The following is a 21,146-nucleotide window of genomic DNA, read 5'->3' on the forward strand; positions in this document are numbered from 1 at the left end:
AAAATGTAAGTTTTTATAAAATCGTAACAAATTTAATATAATAATAATAGTAATAATACTAATAGGAATAATTACATATAATTTTTTAAATAGGTGAGTCTTTTAAGTCTAAACGATTTTTTGAATGATTTAGGACTTGACCTATTTAACTAAAAAGGATTTTACTAAAAGTTTTGGTCTGACCTATTTTCTAAAAAGATTTGACTTGAAATGGATCTAATGTAAATTAGACCATAGGTTCCTATTGAGCGACCTAAAATATTTTTATTTCTATCCCATCTCATTAACAAAATGGTGAGTTCCAATAATATTAAAAATAATTTGAAAAAAATATATTAATAAATATGTTATTGAATGAGTTAGTCAATTTCATTAAAGGATGTAAATTAGTTAAAAAAATCTCTTATAATTAGAGAAGAATGTAATATTATATATTAGAGGGATTAATTCATTTAAGAAGGAGGATTACCAAAGCTATTACGTATTATTAATGTCAAATCCAAAAAAAAAATATTTGACAATACTCTCTAAATAATATATTAATTAATTTGATGTTTGAGAATATTGATTTAAAATAAAGGTATTAAGAGACAAAAGTGCATAATAAAAATTCTGGATAGAAAACTTGCAACAACAAAAAAAATACAACAAAGCTTTGAAACAACTTCAAACAATTTGATACGAGAAAGTAAATAAAACGCTGCCTAAGACAATTGAAGTTGTATATGAGACAACGAAAGATCTACCCAATTTTTTTATACTAAAACAAAGGCATTTTAACTACTAATTGAATACAGTATAATGTCATAAATATTACAGTCTTAAACAATTACATTGATATGAAAAGATGCATAAACAATTTATATTCAAAGCTTTAAGGCAATTATTTGGGTCATAAGATTTGTGTGATACCATCGTGAAGTCTTGTTGAATTGAAAATTCTATTTTCGATATAATCATTTGATATGATAATCAACTTTACTTTATGTGAAGCATGAAATTCATTTTTTTCGTATAAGTGTGAAGTAAAATTTCATATTGGATAAAAATAGAAAGGTTGAACACCATATAAGTAAGAATAAGACCTATAAACTTAAGTCTTAAGATTTTGTGTTAAAGTGTGGTGTCAAAGTTCATTTATATGATTATTTATGGTTCATTGGTGAAAATCTCTCTAATGTTTAATCCTCTCGATTGTCCAACGATGATCCAACTTGGTGACTAGTTCAAATGAGTAAAACATGTTGGCAACAATGGCTAGGAAGTGTCGAGGCAGCCACAATAAAGCTCTAAAGAAATGGATTGATAATGACTTCCGCTCGAGGAAAAAATTATCAATGTATAAGAGACTCATGCTTGAAAGAAAATTTTTTGGAGTACAAGTGTGAGGTGAAGTCCGACATTAGATAAGAATGAAAAAGTGGAACACCATATAAGTAAAAAAAAAACCCATAAACATAGCCTTAAGATTTTGAAATAAAGTGTGATGTGAGATTTACTTATATGACTTATATGGTTATTGAGACTGATTTTGAGTAATCAAATAATATCTAATAAATTTAAAATAAGTGTGTTTATCTAAACTTTTTTTTATAAAAAAAATAATTTTCTACTTATTTTAAATTATTTTTACTTCTTAAAAAAGCACTCATGTAAAAAATATTTATTTTAAAGTTTAAACAAACTCAATCATCTAAGACCAATCAGTCCTTGAACAATCATGGAGATGATGACCATCATATATGGCCAATTCACTGATTCAAATTGTCTTTGAATGAGTACCTAATGCAGTCCCCATCTCCCATTCCCTTCACATCAGGGAACGTTTTCCCTAGATAAGTTTAAAATTAAAAATAAACAAACAGTGAAAAAGCAAGAAGGCAGCAAAACAAAAGAATGAGAAAAGGCCGGAAGCCCTGGGCCCAAATATGAGCACGGAGCCGCGCCGCAAATTGTTACGGTGCGTTGCCATCACCACGCAAACCCAACCCACAATGGATGCCACGTGGCATAACATTTTAAAATAACGCAAGAGAATAATACCTCAAGTTTTGAATGTGAAGCCAAGCGCGCAACGGTAATAAATAGACAAAAAACAGAGGCCGTCCCCACCCATGTGGGACGGGACAAGTTCGAAAAACCACGGGACCTACCCTAACCCCCAACGCGACGTCGTCGCACGTGCTAGGCAGGGAGTCCCTTCAAAAAATTTCAAAGCCTCCTCCCCCTTCCCTTGGTTTCACTACAACACCTTTTGTCGCTCGTATCGTATCCTTCCTATATCTTCGGTTTCACTCCAGTCCACTCCACTGTCCTTCTACCTCATCATTCCGTTCCGATCTCATCATCGCCAAGGAAGATGAACGGTGCAGGGAGACAGGGGCTGAGATCTGGTGCGGCGGGGGTGCACCACCAGCGCCAGTACTCCGATAACTTCCTCGACAGCTCATCCAACGGCAACAGGTGGCTCCAGTCGGCTGGCCTTCAACACCTTCAATCCTCCTCCAATCAACTTCCTCCGCTTCAGGTAAATCTCTCTCTCTCTTCCCCTTTCACTAGCGATTTTGTCTTCGATCGTTACGCGTAAACGTTTTTGTCCGATTTGATGAGATTCGTGTTTGGAATGCGAGCAGGACTATAACTTGTACGGCGGTGCACAAGGAGGAAGAATGTACCGGAATGCGCCAAGGAGCTTTAACGGAGGAAACGAGTATTATATGGAGCCTTCCACGCCTCCCGGTGGTTACCGTGCTTCGATGCAGAAAAAGAATGGCGAAGATTTGTCCGGTGATTTCAGCCCCGGCTTGTTGGATCTGCAGTCCTTCGACACCGAGCTTCTTCCTCCCGAGGTTGTTATTTTCCTCAACGGAAGAACTTTCATTTGATTTCTGTGCTTTTTTGTTCTCAAGTTATTATTTAATCCTGTGAATAACGGTCACATTGCATCCGTAATCTGTTGAAAGATCACGGCTACAGAAATTTTCAATTTCTTTGAGTCTCTAACCCTTGAAAGTGTCATACTATGCAGAATTTTCGTTGATGTTGTGGAAAATTGTATGTTAGGACTTTGTGTTTTTTAATTTATTCATTCCTTTTCATATGATGTGAGGATTGAAAGCATTTTCTCAATCTAGATATTATGAGAATTGTATTCTCAAGTTGATCATATAGGTTTATAAAATCTTTAAGTTAATCTGTTTTGAACTAGCCAACTAGGATGGCTGATCTGTCCTTTTGTCGTTGTAAGTAGATGCACATGAAAAGGTAGCTTAAATTTGTTTATAATTTTTCTGTCCTGCTAGCTGCCAGTCTCCAATGCATATGATGCCAACTCCCTGTATCAACCTGGCCGGGGTAGAAGCTTTGATGACTCTGAAACTTACATGCTGAGCAAACAGACTGGCAGAGCTCGTGCTCCTGAAAACATATTGAAAAGTCTCCCTGCAGACAAAGAGAAATCTAATTCTGTAGCAAAGATTAAAGTGGTGGTATGTTCTTTCGCATAATCTCTGCCATTTTATGTTTCATTTTTATGTTTTTGCAGATGGTTTGATAGTAAATTTGGATTTCTTTTCCTTTAAGGTTGCATTGGCATAATACCAACTTACCAACTTAAAATTCATTGAATTTTCTGAAAATGAATATTAAATCTTGTCCAATTTTGAAGAGCATTGCTTTTATGTTCTAATATTTGCATGTTATTTTTTAACGCAGGTTCGTAAAAGACCAATGAATAAGAAGGAATTAGCAAAAAATGAGGAGGACATCATAGAAACATATTCCAATTCTTTAACAGTGCACGAGACTAAACTGAAGGTTAGTTTAAGAGGCAACACTAATCGATAGTTCCAACTTTCAATGCAGTATAGCTGTCCTTAGGTTTTAGAAATATAAGATTAAGTTGCTGAACATGACTTGTGTAGTAGGAAATCTAATGTGGCGCTGGCTATGTAACTGATATTTCTATTTTTTTTTCTCTTGGTGAATCAGACATGTGTGACTTGAAAAAAACATTGATAATATAAAACAGAAAAGGACAGGTAATTTTATGATATGTGGAGTGTAATTATCTGTATGTTTTAAATATTAGGTACTCTAGTTGGAGAATGAAAAGAACCAAGATAATAATATTCTGCCCACTAATTTCCTCACCTGCCAGTTCTTATGGTATGATAATCTAATGGATGCTTTATAGATAAACATTTTAAAATTATATGTGCTTTGCAGGTTGACCTAACTCAGTATGTAGAAAAGCATGAATTTGTCTTTGATGCTGTTTTGAATGAAGAGGTTACAAATGATGAGGTAACTATGATGTACATAAATGTTCAGTTGTAAAGAATGATTGACAACATTTGTTATATCCTTATCTAACTTCATTTTAATTTTTTTTAACTTTGTTTTTTTAGGTGTATCGTGAAACAGTAGAGCCCATAGTTCCAATAATATTTGAACGCACTAAGGCAACTTGCTTTGCATACGGGCAAACAGGTGATAACATCCTCTGGATTTTGATTTTGTTGCTATTGCATCCTGCCTGAAGACAAATCAAATTTTATGCCAATTTGTGAAGTGATATTTCTGCTTTATAATATCATATATTGATGTTTCTTTTCTTTCTCTAAACCTTACAGTTTTATGTTTTGGCCATGACCAAAACTCAATTCTTAAAATTGTTGAGGTCTAGTTGTGGACCATTTTCTGCCTAGTGAACTTGACCTCAATGATTTGTACTATGAGTGAACTTCTAAATTCCACTTTCTTCTTTTCTAGGAAGTGGAAAAACTTACACAATGAAGCCACTGCCACTTAAAGCATCAAGGGACATCCTTAGATTGATGCATCATACTTACAGGAACCAGGGATTTCAATTGTTTGTGAGCTTCTTTGAAATATATGGTGGCAAGCTCTTTGATCTCCTTAATGATCGAAAGTAAGTCAAATATCTTGTTGTTTGCATCTGTAATCTGTGTGTTCTGGAGGTTTAAAGTTTTAATTCTGCAGAAAACTTTGCATGAGGGAGGATGGTAAGCAGCAAGTTTGCATTGTGGGTTTGCAAGAGTACCGAGTATCGGATGTGGAGAACATAAAAGACCTGATTGAGAAAGGAAATTCCACAAGAAGTACAGGCACCACAGGTGCAAATGAGGAATCATCACGGTCACATGCAATACTTCAGCTTGCTATCAAGAGGTCAGTTGATGGCAATGAATCCAAACCTCTCCGTTTGGTTGGCAAGCTCTCCTTCATAGATCTTGCTGGAAGCGAACGTGGAGCAGATACCACTGATAATGACAAACAGACAAGGTTTGATTGAGCTTGAGACCTTGAGTTATTTAAGACGGATTTATCTTGTTACTTATCCAAAATAAAATAGTACTTGTGCCTCAGAAAATTAATTAGGAATATAAATTAGATTAGATTAGATTCTAAATTTGGCCATATACATTATAATTGAAGATATCTCAGATTTGGGATTTTATCATGAATTGTATGAAACCCTCAAGCATTCTGATTTTAGTCTAATGAATTCTTTTGTTTCATCATTTGCTTACAATTATATGATTCAGAATAGAAGGTGCTGAGATCAATAAGAGCTTACTTGCCCTAAAGGAATGCATAAGAGCTCTGGACAATGACCAAGGACACATCCCTTTCAGAGGCAGTAAACTGACTGAAGTTTTGAGGGATTCATTTGTTGGCAACTCCCGCACCGTTATGATTTCATGCATATCACCAAGCACTGGTTCATGTGAACATACTCTGAATACATTAAGATATGCTGACAGGTAACAATGAATTTTCTGTTAGATGTAATTCTGTATCCCTTGCTCCTTTAAACCACCCACATCACACCTCAGATAAACACTACCCAACACACCCACGCACAAAAGGATAAAGAAAAGAAAATTCATAGTTTCGCTGTTACAAACCAGGGTAAAAAGCCTATCGAAAGGGAACAATTCAAAGAAGGATGTTTTATCGTCAAATTTCAACCTTAAAGAATCAAGTACAGTTCCCTTATCTTCTGTTACTGGGTCAGCCTATGAGGATCGCGTGACAGATGGATGGCCTGATGAAAATGAAGGGGATGATTTTAGCCCCTCTGAAGAGTATTACGAGCAGGTGAAACCACCATTGAAGAAAAATGGAAAGATGGAATCATATGCTACAACAGATGACAAATTGAAGAAACCCAGTGGTCAGATCAAATGGAAGGACCTCCCAAAAGTTGAACCTCAAACCACACATGCTGAGGATGATTTAAATGCCCTCCTACAGGTAAGTTGTCGGCTACTGAGATAACAGTTGTATAGAAAACCCAGAGCTCATCTTTACCAAAAGCTTGTCATTATTTCAGGAAGAAGAGGACCTTGTAAATGCTCACCGGACACAAGTAGAGGAGACCATGAACATTGTTAGAGAGGTATTTAAATTATCTCTGTTTTTGTTCTTTATTTTCCTTCACACTCTCTTGGGTAACTGGACACTGGGTCATGTGTCCCAACCTTAGAAACAATTGACTAATTGTATGTAGCGAGTCACCTGAAACAATTGACTAATTGTATGTAGGGAGTCACCTGAAACAATTGAATATGAATACAGGTGTGTGAATACTTCAAAAGATTCTTTTGATAAATAGCATAAACAAGAATTGTGTGCATATTTTCAACAAGTACATAACACACCAAACTTCAATTTCATGAATCTTTTACTGAATGTTGTCCGTGGTTTCAGTGTTATTCATTCTAGGAATAATGAACAGGTTCTAGAATTGTGAAAAAACGAATTCCTGAATACTACTATCCTTGCCTCTGCATCCTCCCAAGGGTGCAAAGTCCATTTCTCATATTCATATTTTTGTCTACGCTTGACATGCAGGAGATGAACCTCTTGGTTGAAGCAGATCAACCAGGGAATCAGCTGGATGATTACATAACAAGACTAAACGCCATTCTTTCTCAGAAGGCTGCTGGCATCCTGCAGTTGCAAACCCGTTTAGCTCATTTTCAGAAACGTTTAAAGGAGCATAATGTTTTGGTTTCATCTACCGGTTACTAATAGAATTTAAAACAGACTCCCTTGTTAGAAAGTTTTATTTGGGTGATCGGAATCATGCATTTCTGTGATTCAGGTGGAGATTATGTGAGATCTGGGATATGACGTGGCACAGTTGATTCATCATTGTTTTGGCTATTCTCCCCAGGATAAGAAACTGGGGTTTGGAGTCTTCATTTTTCTCTTTACTAAGAATGTCGACATGTATTGGTTTTACATGCCTCCATCAAGGCAATATCTTTGTATAAAGCCCTCAATTGTGTCAGAAATCTAATATAAAATCATTTGTGTTTTCATTTATCAACATAAGCATTTGAAATAATTAACTAGTGTACGAGCCTCCATAGTGGTGTAGTCGCCCCCATATTTTTAATAAAATGGTTGAACTTTAGTACAGGGTAAATATGCGCGTCACTCTAGCCTAGAGGCTTCAAGTTCAAAGGACTCTTGTCTGAGTGGGTATATTAGTAATATAAAGTTATTCAAATGTCTTCACTTAACAATTGATCTTTGATTGATCAATGGAGTATTAATATTTTCTCGATGAGTAGTTCCGTAACTAATTTTGCAGTGGGTTATGTGTCTGAATGAATCAATTCATATAGTTATATATTCAGGTTATAGACAAGTTATTTTGCCAATTAGGCCGACAACTAAAAATTTGCACACCTAAAAGAATTGCTGCGATCATATTATTCTTCTTCAATCTTTTATCCTAATGAAATTATAGTTAGTTAAGCTATTGGCCATTAGTGTAAATCCGAGCTGCCAAAGATCCAGAATTTTCCAGTGTGTTACGTTTTATAAATCACGGTTTTGGGGCTGAAACAAGTAACGTAATAACTAGAGTACAGTCGAAGAATTAATGTGTCACAGATCAAGGATAAAACGACATTAACAAGGGGAAAAAGTGGCAAAAATCTGTAGATGACCATACGGAAGACCACACACCCAGACAACGATGTAGATACTTGTTAATACGACTGGTCCAAACTTTAATAAGTTGTCTCCAAGCATTGAAAATAGTGTGGTAGTTAGACACTAGGTTTTAGTTTTCCAATTTTGGGTTGAACATTGAAACATGATTTGACTGTATTTTAAAAAAAAATTCCTTAAAATAATCCTATTTTACAAAATTATAACCTTGTTTTTTTTGTTTAAATATACATTTTTGGATAAAAAAAATATTTTTAATAGTTATTCTGTCATGGAAAGACATCATTTCATTCAAAAACATTTTTGCCCAACCAGTATCATGGTTAAGGAATTAAAAGTTAAAGATGTTTTTTTTTTCTTACTTAAGTTAAAAATCTATATTTTTCTTACAGAAAGTTAAAAAAAATCTTTATTGAAAAACGTAATATAATACATTTAATATCACGAATACATTTGTATTGAAGTTAAGGAGTACGAAAATTTCAATAATAAATTAGTACAAATTTAATGAGAAAAATTTTCCATTTAAAAGATAAATACAAGTTTTATTTAGATAAAATTTTCTAAATACCAAGAATAAAATATAAGAAAAAAATATTTTTTTAGTAATTAGAATCAAACATATGCTTTAATGCTTAGAAAAATTATCTGAAAAAAATTATACTATAAAAGTTGAAGTACATTTTTTAATTTATAAGAAAAAAAAAATATTTTACCTTTGTATTTTTTTCTCCTGTAACTACTTGTTCATAAGTTCATGCAAGAGGCTCGTACTCATGCATCCCTTGATCATTCGAAAAGCAATTGTCAGTTCTCATGGGAACTGTATTAAAAAAAAATTATGTGTGTAAATCGAATCCCTCATTTTATCTGCCATTCCTTCCATCTTCCTCTCCTAATTTTACTAATAGGCATGGAAAAGAGTCCAAAGAATCTCCCTTTAAAAAACATGACATCTTGGGTTTCACACATTGAAGCCATAGCCACAAAAAGATGCCGATTTTAACTCTGCAAGACTGCAACTTGGGTTTCCAACATTGAATCATGAAGCTATAAGATCGTTGTTAATATTGTATCACAATATTGCCAAGAAGTGATACTTTCCCGTCACTCTAATCTATTTGTATGCATCACAATTTTGTTTGTGTGTAGTTATAATCTCATAGTCACCACAGATTGAATGCTTTTGTGTTTTCTCACCCTCTTTTCAATAACCAAGCATCTTTGAGAAAGAAATAGAAACCGTATTCTGAAAAGGTTTTCAAATTAGGTAAATTGACAAACAGGGCTAGATATTATTACCAAGTAATTCGTCTTTATATTGTACAATATAGATTCAATTCAACATTGAAAACAACCAGAAACTAAAAAAAAGAGTAGAAATAGCGGGAATTCTCACCAAACAAACTCAAAATCGCTCAGCACCACACTGGGAGAAGTAAAAATCAGAGACACAAAATAGTAAAACAAAACAGCTAGGTTTCATGTATACTAGAACATTCTTTACATTAAAATTATCTTATCTATAGCCTGATTGAGCCAAGTCTTCCCTTCGACTTTGAGCGTTTGACACTGATAGAGGAGTCTTGAACAGAGAATTCAGAGTGCATGTCCATGAAGAACTTGTCCACGATGTCTAAATAAACAGGACTTTTAAGGCGTGAATAGTAGTGAAGTGCTTCTTCAATGTCTAGCACGTGCTCAACATCACCCGTATCCATCATCTCCAATTCCTTCATCTTTTGCGTCAAATCATGAACTCCCTCGTTAATGCTTTTTGAATTATTCAAGCATTCCTTCTTTCCCAATTCACAGCTCCCTTTGCTTTTCTTCTCTTTCAGTACTACTCCCTCTTCAGCAATGCTCTTTTGCGAACTTTGCTTGGTAAGGATTTCAGTGTTTGCTGCGGCATCTCCAATTGCATGATCTCTTGACCTGTTCATGCTATTGCTATCACTCCTCTTTATTCTGTTCAGATCAGACTGCAGCATGTCATAAAACTCGTTGTAGAATTGCTCGCTTGTGTAAGTTCTTGCATTGCCACTGCGACCGAGAAACGGATTGAAGGAGAGAGATCTGGGTAGTTTTTGGTACCCTCCAAAGATGACAGACTTGAAGCTTCGGAGGGTCTTGTGAAATAAAACCCTGGTCTTGCGAATGGTTTCTCTAAGCAGCATTTGTGGTTTTGTTCTAATTCTAATGTGAAAAGGCAAGGTTTTTCTCTCCTAATGGCACTAAAATGTCTTCTAGAGCAGACACAGTGTTTATCTGCTCTAGTTCTCGTGTGTGTTCTACAATTTTGTCCAGACTCGGGTTTTCATATAAAGAATTGTGCAGATGGTAACTATTCCGAAGGTTACCAAAAGAGAAAAACAAGCGTACTCTAAAGAGTTGTATTTTCTTCTGTCTAGGTTTCAACTCTACCTTTTTGTCTACGGCATCCCATGCTCTCTCTCCCTTTCAAACCTTCTCTCTCTTTATACATTAAATGATTAAACATTAAATCTGGTGGCTATATGATAATTATTATCTGATTTGAGGGCCAAAGGACTTAATTTAGAGTACCAATTAACACTTTGAGGGATTTTGCCCGCTGATCTAGGGGTCTTCCTCTTTGGATTAAAGATAATTGAAGAAAAGGCTACTAGTTTGGGAACTTTTGTATTTAAATTATCACAAACATTGTATTGATTTTGACTACATGCTGTTTAAAGTGCAGTTGCATTGATTAAGATGCAAAGCTAAAGGTGGTGGGTGGCTAAAAGATTAAAACAACAACAGCCTACCAAATTCTTGCTACTTTGTTAGCCAAAATTTGAAACCTTAGACCCCTAAATCAAAAACTAGTCCTTCAACAATTCTTTCACGGGTCACCTTTTAGCATGCAAATTTGTTTTAGGAACTACACTAATAGTAACTACTTAATGCGCCATCAGCTACTGATTTTAACAAAAAAAAAAAAAAAAAAGAAAAAAGAATCACTTTGGGTCATTGAGAAGAATTTCCGGGACTCTTGATCATATACCAAACCCGGTTAACTGCCATCCGTCCCTAGGCCTTGTGAAGGAGAAATCCTTCTTTATTTGTAAGAATAACATGCATGGTCCCCATTAATCTATAGTCAGGTTGGCACTGAGAAATGAGAAGTGAGGACTAATTAATTTGATATAAAGATAAGATGAGATGCATTGGATTTCCTGTACTGTGAGGTCACTATCGTACACTTGCCAGCGTTTAAGTCCTACACCCACCTCTGTCCTAAATCATGTATGTTTAAATATTAAGTGATTGCACTTGCAATTTGCAAAAGAGGGTAACACATGATTGTTTCTTTCTTGAAAAAACTTGTGCCCTGTAACGAGAGCTACTGAACTCTGGTAACTGACAACATAATCTATAGAAGCAGGAACACGGATTATATGTGTTGAAACTGCATTTCTCATTCATGAGGATGCTGGTGATATTTGGCAGAACGGTGTTTAAAATGAACTATATGCGAATTATTAATGGAAGTACATAATGGAACAGCCTAGACTTGGTTTTAATGATCAGAAGAGGAACCGAAATAAATTATAACAGTAAACAAGTATTAACTTCAGATTTTATGGCTCTCAAATTTCACAATTATGCTAAGACATTTTTTATTTGGTGAGCAAAACGTTTATGTCTAGTGTGTGGCGATATTGGTCTTGGTCCTACATAAATGGAGGGGCATTACAAAGTGCTATAAATTATCTGGAATATTAAAGAAGCAGGCTAAAGGGGGGGACCTCATGCAGACGTAAACCAAGGATAAGTTTTATTCAAATTTGGGCGCCAACATCTGTTAGTTGGGTGCCTGTACACCGACATGATCAGTGATTACTAGTATTTCTTAATTTCTAAAACAATCGCAACTAACTTAATCATAATTAATCTGTGTCGTGGAAACATCAAGTCCTCTTGAAATAGAATGGGAATGCTATTTGCTTATGTCGCTTTCATGGTTCACAAAATGCACTTTATCCAATCACTTGTGTTGTTTTACACTAAACGTCCTAACAAGACCTTATAAACATGTTTTATATAATAAATAATAAATCAATACGTACCCACAGTCCACAGAGGACGGTTAGAGTAGTGAGAAATTTGACACTAATATGCAAAAAGGTCTTGAGCACTGGCGGATCCACGCATTGACGATGAAAAATCATATAACATTTATAAAATATAAAAATACATAAAAGACGTATTTTGTAAAAACTTATAATATTTCTCTTCTGTAAAAATATTATTAATTATTCTTTTGCCTCCGCTATTTTTTTTTAAATATCTTCCATTGGTCTTAGGTTCTAACTTGTTGCTGCCATGAAAAAAAAACATAATAAATTGATATAATTAAAGCAATGTAAAATATTTTACAACTATATAATTAATGCAATGTAAAATATACTCCTAGGATAGACCAAAACTTCAAATTTTATATATACAAAAGATAAATATATTTCATTATTTCTAGTAAGAAAATTATTTCACATTCACACTCTTTATCCCTCTCTTTTTTAACATGGCAATGTATTTTGAAATATATATTTAAACATTTATAAATAAACAAAATACATGCACCATAGTGAAAAGTGAATCTACATAAATATTAAAGTGTTATTGGAATTATTTATTGAAATTGAGAGAGAGAGAGAGAGAAATATTAAACAATTTTAGCATTAAAAATTTGAGCTCTAATTTTATATGTAAGAATAAATTCATCATATATATTTTATTATTTTAAATATTTTATTTTCAGTTTATATATTGTTTAAATTTTTAAAAAAAATCTTCGAAATACTTTTTAATGATTTAACTTTCCCCCCGTTTTTATGTTGATGGTATGGCAATAACCGTATATAGACAATAGACATAAAGAGGCCCATTCCACTCAATGAACCAATATGCAACTTACACGAAGGAGCCACTTTTAGGGAAATTGCTTTGCGCATCAGTCATATTATTGGTACTCCCACCACAAGATGGACAGTTCCAATATTGCTCTTCCTTTAATTCATAAGAGTAAGTTTATGGATTCGCAATTCATAAGCTTACGAATTAATTATTTAAAATTTTGGTCTTATTACAATTAATTTTGACCTAATAATGTATTTTTCTAAAAATATATAAATTTTAAATAAAAATCATAGGTTTCATAAAAATTTATATATGTAAACAAATTAATTATTAGATTATTGTTACAGAATTTATTATATAAATTTACATGTGCATTAAATATATATTAGAAATTTTAATGTTATATATAGCGACATTACTTAATTTATAACATAATTGACCTATTAACTCAGTTGGTTAGAGCGTTATGTTAATAATTTAAAAGTCATAGGTTCTTATTTTACCGTAAACTTATGGATTTGCAATCCGTAAGCTTACTCGTACAAATTATGAATTTGTATCAGCTTTATGGAAGGGTAATATTGGAATTTCACATCTTGTATTTGGTGTACCAGTAATTTGCCTGGTGTGCAAAGTAATTGCATGTGAATAATAGGATTTAGCAGAAAGTAATTAAAGCCCAAAATAATTTTGATGGCCCAATCAAGATCTGGGCCTGGGCTTGCCCACCCTTATTTATTTCCATTGCTATCCCTTAACTTCGTAACCCTAAACCCCTGTCATATTGAACCCAGGGCAACAGATATATAAATACAAATCGCCACGCCGCTACGTCTTCTTCAGCCATTTAGCTCCATAGCTGCAGCATTAGGGTTTTTCATCTGCTTCAATGGTACTACTTTTTCTCCCTCACTCTTTCTCTTTCCCTTTCTCTTTCTGTGTATTATTATATGATTCGACGGTTTGACACGTGTGCGTAAATGGAACGCAGGGGAAGGGAACAGGGAGTTTTGGTAAGAGAAGGAACAAGACTCACACTCTCTGTGTGAGGTGTGGCCGCCGCAGCTTCCATCTCCAGAAGAGTCGTTGCGCCGCTTGTGCTTTCCCCGCCGCACGCACTAGGAAATGTAACTTCTTCTTCTTCAATTATCTCATTAGGGTTTATGTTTGGAATTGTTAACTTACTCTGATTTATGATTAACGATTTCAGATAACTGGAGCGTCAAGGCAATCCGCAGAAAGACCACCGGAACTGGCAGGATGAGGTACTTGCGTAACGTGCCTCGCCGATTCAAGAGTGGCTTCAGAGAAGGTACCTTCATCGTTTTCTATCATATTATTCTCTTCTAATAATTGTTTGGTTAGGGTTAATAATTGATTAACTGCGTGTTCTGGCCATCGTTTTATTAATATTAATATTATATTTCTGTGGGGATTTTGAATCAGGTACCGAAGCTGCACCTAGGAAGAAGGGAGCAGCTACCACTGCATAAACCTGTCAAAGATCGTTGTTTGCTGGGTACGGACTTACAAGAATAGATTGCTTTTTTGTGCTTATGGCAAGTATTTTGGAACAATTATTTTTAGAGTCTGATTGCTACTTTGTCCTTCATTTAATTTGTAGTTGCTTTATATTTCAACAAGATCATAAGACTTATTGATTATTCAGTCGGCTATGTTACATTTATAGTTTGTGGTTTAAGCAGTTTTCAATTAGTGAATACTGGATAGAATGAAAGACATCCCTACCTGGCTATCCCACAATACTATTCTAGGCATTTGTTATGAAATTTGCCATAGTCATAACGAGAGAGCTTTAATTTGTTATGGGAAGTTAGTTTAGGTAAACCTGGTTTGCTTCCGTTGTGACTGCATAAACGGTTTTCTTCACTTGTTTCACAATGTGTATCCTAAAACCAATTCTTCTGATATATTCCTCAAGTCAAAGGCAGTTTCTACGTTTCTTTTATCATGTATGTAACTTTCATAGTAAACGGATTTGTTTGGATGTCTATGTTTCATTGGTGTTTTGAATTTAAGCGGCAACTAGGTCTTTGGAGAATTTTGGTGTCCCATGCTGTTAGAGCAACATTTAAATTATGATTTCTTCATTTTAAGAGGCTCTGTTTCACCAGCATAGAAAGTTACCTATCCTAAGAACTTTTGTAATTTGGATTTGTTTTTCCCCCTACCCTCGAAAAACATACTCCTGTTCTTAGGAACCGAGGTTCAAAACTTTAGGGTAGGGATGGATTTTCATGATTCGTTTCTATAGGTAGATCAGTGTGCAGTGTTCCAATTTGATTATATGCACATTCAGATTGCTGTTTGGCATCAGTGTTTGGTAAAACGTCTCTTATTCTATTTCGATTTGCATCATGTTCTACATTGAAGTTTGCAAAGCAGAATTGTCATCTATAGGCTGATAAGCACCTTGTATAAGCCTGTCAATCTCGAAACACGTATAATATTGGGTTTAATTACAACATAAAGTATAAAAGGTTATGTCGTCATTTTATCATAAATAAATTGTTCTTCGCAATTAGGTGTTAAGATTTGTAATACTAGATTATGAATGATGGGAAAAAAGTGTATAAGGAAAATATTGGTAGGAATTCAACAAGAAAGAAGGCTTAATTGTATATTTTACTCCCAATTTTTTAAAAAAGATTTGTCTATTTTTATTATCAACTTAGTTTGTTGCATTTTACCATTAATTTTTGGACAAATATTGTTGCATTTTACCATTAGTTTGTTGCATACTCAGTGTATGAATTTTATCATTTATCCATTAATAAGTACAAAAGTTAGGGAATATTTGTCCAAAATACGAAGTTAGTAAAATTTCTAAAAAAATAAAAAGTTGGATGCAAATTTTTTCAAAAGTAGAATGTTAGGGATTAAAAAGTTTAATTTTTTTAGGATGTAAATGATGGAGGATAAAATTTGTAACTTTCTTAGAAGTAGAGGAATATGTTTTAAATTACTTTGTTTGGAATAAAAAAATTGGAGGTAAAAAAATGTAATTATGCCGAGAAAGTGAATTCTGAAATTGTCTGAAAGATGAAGTGCATTTACTTGGCTCTTTGATATGGTAGCCTATTGTGTTTTGCGGATTATTAAACAAATAAAAGTACTTTGTTTTTTGAAAAGGTAAAAGAAAATGTCATTTTTTCCCTTTATATCCAATCATCATATACCATAAACCCATATTGAAGATGTTTTTCTAAAATGCCAAATGATGTTTACAATTATAAACAACGAACGTGAGGAATCTTTCCACCCATAACTCCGGTCTATCTCTGGCTCCTTAAACATGGCTCACCAGAATATTGGCATTATGTTTTGAAATCGTTTTAATTTATTCTTTCATATTCTCCTATTTCTAAAATCTTACAAAAACAGAAAATTCGCAGGTAGTTTTTTCCTACACTAGTTTTTTATTTGTTTTTAATGGGTCAAAAACCCTTCCCTACGCTAGTTGATTAGGAATATTGTTCCATTTGTTAGCTTGACTAAGAGATATTCATAATGACTAAGATTAGATAGTAGTGAGTAGGATCTTTACGGATGTACGCCAACCAAACCCTCGTGCAATAAAATTGTAATTGACTATCAATTTCACAATCAGTTAAAAAGTTACTATGAATTCAACAAGCAAAACTGAATGCAATGACAGCCTTGAGTGTGCAACAATGGTAGTGCATGGGAACATGACTGTATGTGATGGAGATGCAGTATTCCGGTCTGCTGAATCCGTGTTGATGGTATGCGGCAGCTGGGTTTCATGAGGGTTCTCCGTTCTCCTATCAGCTGAACTTTGGAGAATTTGCTTAGCGTTTGAGTAAGTTATTATAGATATATAACTAAAAGTAAAATAAGAACATTAAAAAAATAATGTATAAAAAGTTGGTAGCATTTATTAAAATTAATTTTAAAAATTTGCTGAGTCATTCTTATAAAAGGGTGACATTGTCTTTTTTCTTATGAAAGTAAAACCGTGACATACATATCTTTTATATCATAATATAATATTATCTTATTCACCTTAAATACAAGATAAGATAGCAAATACATATATATTATACAAGAGAATATTTAGTGCAAATCAGGCGTTGGATAATATAAAAAGTTGTGATATTCTTTTGTTAGATGTCCTTGAAGTGATCATGCTCAATTCATCAAAAAATGAAAAAAAGATAGATTGAGAAAGAGCTAACCTAAATACCTCAATCTACGTTTTTTCAGCCTTAAAGATTTGACTTGTTCAGTTGTTCTAGCAAGTTCTTCGGACACATCTCACTAAACTTCATCATCTCATCACACTCACACACATTTAAACAATATATTATAATGCTAGTTAGGATTAAATTATATTTAAACGTAATTTTTATTGAAACTATAATCAAAATACACAGAATTAAAAATATTATTTTTTCATTATGATATTGATATGAAGTATGAAGACTAATTTTTATTAGAAAATTTGATTGGCTAATTTTAGTGGGATCTCTTTTTTTAATCATTTTTTTTATTTACAAGACTCAAATCCAAAATTTTAACTAAGGTGATGGAGTTCAACATCACACTCAAACCAGTAACTTTTTATTAAACTAAAAACATGCAAATACTAATTTTAGTACCCATAACAATTTTTTTTATAAAAACAATCCGAATATGATTGTTATTTAAATACGTATATACTATTATCTGAATTTATTATTTATATTTTAATTATATTGAATATAATTCTAAATAACATGTTGGTCATATATATTACTAAAAATGTTGATTATAAAATTAATATTAATAAGAAATAATAGAGAAACATTCATAAAGATATTATATTATATATCTTAATTTAAAAAAATTAAAAAATAAATTTTTATTACAAAACATAAAATTTTATAAGAAAACTCATTTAACTTAATTAATCTTTCAAAAACATTTAATTTTTAATATAAAATATAATAAATACATCATGGCCGCCGAAAAACTTAACTAATTAATCACATTTATTTCATTCAAAAAACTTGAATCTCAAATTTTGTTTAAGAAATCTGAATAATTAAAATAATTAATTTATTATATTTTTATGTAAAAAAAAGTTTGAGTGAATTAAATCTCGGGGCTAACCAGGTTTTCAAGAGAACTTACAAATATACTTACGTATCCTTCAGCAACAAGATTTTCATGTTTGACAACATATTCTCTCATTAATTAATTTGTTATATTATGTTAATAACAACAATTGATTCTTTCTCTCATTATTTTTTCCTACTATGATATAATCTATCTCCTCTAATAATTTATCTCTTATATTCTCTTATTTTAAAATGATTAAATTTAATTATACCATTTTTTTTCAAATAATTTTTATCCCCATAAAAAATAATTTGAACGACTATAGCCTATTTATTTCTCCGTTCACGACCAAAACAGGTTTACTTCTCACAAAACAGAACATTGGAACGTGTGTCAACCATTTGAAACAGCTTCACATACACGCACCCTTGATTGAATAATCCCACTTATCCCACACATAACATAGCGTAACTACACGTTGGTGGGTATAGTGAAGTGCACATGAATAATTCCTTGATTGAGTAATTTTTTTTTTTCAAAAACGAAGAAAAGGAAGAAAGATTACGAGAGAAAAAATAGTTATTATTATTAAGAGAAGATAATAAACTAATTATTTTAATTAGCGTAATAATGAAAGTTAATATGTGCAAATGTTATACTTACACATGATATAAAAACTTTATAATTATTATTAATATTTTTAAAATATAGATCATATGATTCTTTTTATAAAAAAAACTAATATTTTAATAGAATAAAATTATTATAAATAAAAAAATTCTTACTAGTTAAATTTAGAGTCTCCTTAAAGATTGTTTTGGAGACATTGATTAAGAAATTGAAAATATTTTTATTAAAAATTGAATGAAAATACATTTTAAAATTATAAGAGTATTTAATTCTATACATCTCTACATTTTCCTTTCTTTAACCGTATTGAGAAAAAAAGTTATCCATTTGATAATATAAATTTTTCTTACATAATAATTTATTCACAAGATGATAGATAACTTTATTAATTTTTGAAATAATTATTGTAAAATAATTTTAAAATAATTTATAATTAAATGATAATATAAATTTATTTTATTTTATAATCTCAGTATAGAAATATTAAGCTTTATTAAATTTATGAAAAAAAACTATATACTAGTAATAGGAAATGGATAAAATATATGACAACGATTGCGTGTTTGACTAATGAGTAGTGGCGACCGACACACGCATGTGGCAGTGTGAAATGTATTTATAGTCACGACGCTATCCACTAGCCAACCCACTTACGCACTAGTCATAGTCACTATGATGTATCTGATAAGTGATAAGGTAGAATAGGATTTATCTGATTTTTCTTTTATAAAAATTGTTAATAACCAGTTTCATTGTTTTTGTTAAGTTTTTTTTTTCTTAATCATTTAATCAATTTTATATTTTTAAATAAAATTTATCTGATAATATTTCTTGTTTTAAAATATAAGTTATAAAGAAAAAATACTTTTTATATAAAAAATGTCAGGACACTTTCGCGTTTCGAATATATTTTTATTATTAACTAAATTTTATTATAAATCACAACTCTTTACGAGTCTTACCACTTATTTAATAAGTATTTTACTTAATTTTATAATTTTAGCTAATATAAAAAAATGTGTCTTGAACACTCTTCGAGTATAAACCATGATAATATTTGTTACTTACCACATGTATTGATTAATACCAAATAATTTCAATTTTACTATTAATTTGATATCTAAATTTTAAACATGTAGTTTAAATTTAATTTCAATTTAATTTATATTTACTGTAATTTCTATCATTTAATTTATAGTTTAATGACTTACAATTATTGTTTTAACTTCTCGTATTAATCACTTTTGTTTTCCCAATGCACTTCTTAACAGAGTGAACTATTGTAGTATAACTTTTCATATAATATATATATATATATATATATATATATATATATATATATATATATATATATATATATATATATATTAAAATTAAATATTTTAATTATTTAATTTACGTCAAGATCAATATTATTATCACTATAACTATCATCATTATCATTATCATGATCACAACCCTCATCATCAATATTTCACAAATAGACTTCCTAAAATTTTAGTTTCATTCTAATTTATTCTTAAATGTTACTTCTTTTTACAAATAACTATTATTATATTATTTTTATAATTTAATATAAAATATGATTTTTATTGATTGAACCGTTTAATTATATTTATATGATACTAAGATAATTTATGTCAAATTTTATTAAAATTAAACAATGATAGAAGATGATCAAATCATCTGTATTTTAGTATATTTTAAAATATTTATATTATATCAATTTTAAACTATATAAATAAAATAACAAATAATTTTGAATTAGTATAAACTTTTGTATATGTAATTTATATGAAAGAAATTTTCAATCCACCCGTTAGTTTTTTAAAAATTATAAAATAATATAATAATTTGTCAAAATTATAAGAGTGTAAGTTGATCTCTCCTTCTTTTATGTATATATCACTTTAAAAATATTAAAAAAATAATTTTTACATTTAGTTTTAATAGAACTTTTTATAAATATTAATAGTTTATTACATTAAATAATCTAATAAAAATAACATTATATTTTGACAACAAAATAATTTCTAAAAAAAGGATTGTAACAAAAAAAGAAAAAAAGAACTAACGGTTAGATACTTAAAGATAAATAATTTAACTCTGAATTATTTATAAAAGGATAATTTGTAAAAATTAATTAGAATGACTAGTGTAAAAATGATGAGATTGTTTTAGGATGAAATGAAATGAAATTAAAATTTATCTTAAAAATTAAATAGAAGAAAGTTAAAGTTTAATGTATCTATTATATTTATTTTTTTATAGATGAACGTTTTGTCATCAGAAGAGTGGGCCATATTAATTTATGCCAGATTGGTAGTTGTAGATTAAATGTGGCGTGTGAGGTGAAGTGTATATGTCTTGGTCCCCATCTGTCCTTTCAGACTATTATGTTTATATGTGCTGGCCTGGTGCTACAGGGGTTAATTGGTAATTGCCTCATTTCATACACAGAAATTCTTCTTCTTTTCTCCGAATATCAGGTATCATTCAATTTTACATTTATTTGTTAAAATAAATATTGAATAAGTTACAAAAAATGAACGTAG

The 21,146-nt window shown here is 31.4% G+C and overlaps 3 protein-coding genes across 3 annotated transcripts; 2 read left to right on the forward strand and 1 right to left on the reverse strand.

The window, feature by feature from the left end:
• The first annotated feature begins 2,142 nt into the window (after nt 1-2,142).
• Nucleotides 2,143-7,359, forward strand: LOC100799100 (kinesin-like protein KIN-13B). The gene is made up of 12 exons (XM_003546355.5): nt 2,143-2,527; nt 2,634-2,849; nt 3,303-3,488; nt 3,715-3,816; nt 4,228-4,305; nt 4,410-4,491; nt 4,774-4,933; nt 5,005-5,307; nt 5,571-5,789; nt 5,937-6,282; nt 6,362-6,427; nt 6,883-7,359. The coding sequence occupies exons 1-12, from the start codon at nt 2,360-2,362 to the stop codon at nt 7,060-7,062; spliced, it is 2,106 nt and encodes a 701-aa protein (XP_003546403.1). The 5' UTR covers nt 2,143-2,359; the 3' UTR covers nt 7,063-7,359.
• A 1,931-nt stretch (nt 7,360-9,290) lies between these two features.
• LOC100802301 (uncharacterized) lies at nt 9,291-10,462 on the reverse strand. Its single transcript, XM_003546360.5, has one exon. It carries the CDS (start codon nt 10,170-10,172, stop codon nt 9,519-9,521), a length of 654 nt encoding a protein of 217 aa, XP_003546408.1. The 5' UTR covers nt 10,173-10,462; the 3' UTR covers nt 9,291-9,518.
• Nucleotides 10,463-13,646: 3,184 nt separating this feature from the next.
• On the forward strand, nt 13,647-14,938 carry LOC100306503 (60S ribosomal protein L37). Its single transcript, NM_001249053.2, has 4 exons — nt 13,647-13,768; nt 13,868-14,003; nt 14,087-14,188; nt 14,323-14,938. Exons 1-4 carry the CDS (start codon nt 13,766-13,768, stop codon nt 14,367-14,369), a joined length of 288 nt encoding a protein of 95 aa, NP_001235982.2. The 5' UTR covers nt 13,647-13,765; the 3' UTR covers nt 14,370-14,938.
• The last annotated feature ends 6,208 nt before the right edge of the window (nt 14,939-21,146 follow it).

Source organism: Glycine max, chromosome 15, assembly GCF_000004515.6.
Source record: "Glycine max cultivar Williams 82 chromosome 15, Glycine_max_v4.0, whole genome shotgun sequence".
NCBI lineage: Eukaryota > Viridiplantae > Streptophyta > Magnoliopsida > Fabales > Fabaceae > Glycine > Glycine max.

What these genes read in the sequence shown, in the direction of transcription:
- LOC100799100 (XM_003546355.5), top strand. Translation starts at nt 2,360, where the DNA reads ATGAACGGTGCAGGGAGACAGGGGCTGAGATCTGGTGCGGCGGGGGTG. An exon ending in AAGAGGTTACAAATGATGAG is followed by an intron (nt 4,306 to 4,409) that starts GTAACTATGATG and finishes TTGTTTTTTTAG; the next exon opens with GTGTATCGTGAAACAGTAGA. An exon ending in ATTTAAATGCCCTCCTACAG is followed by an intron (nt 6,283 to 6,361) that starts GTAAGTTGTCGG and finishes TCATTATTTCAG; the next exon opens with GAAGAAGAGGACCTTGTAAA.
- LOC100802301 (XM_003546360.5), bottom strand. Translation starts at nt 10,172, where the DNA reads ATGCTGCTTAGAGAAACCATTCGCAAGACCAGGGTTTTATTTCACAAG.
- LOC100306503 (NM_001249053.2), top strand. An exon ending in CGCCGCACGCACTAGGAAAT is followed by an intron (nt 14,004 to 14,086) that starts GTAACTTCTTCT and finishes TAACGATTTCAG; the next exon opens with ATAACTGGAGCGTCAAGGCA. An exon ending in CAAGAGTGGCTTCAGAGAAG is followed by an intron (nt 14,189 to 14,322) that starts GTACCTTCATCG and finishes ATTTTGAATCAG; the next exon opens with GTACCGAAGCTGCACCTAGG.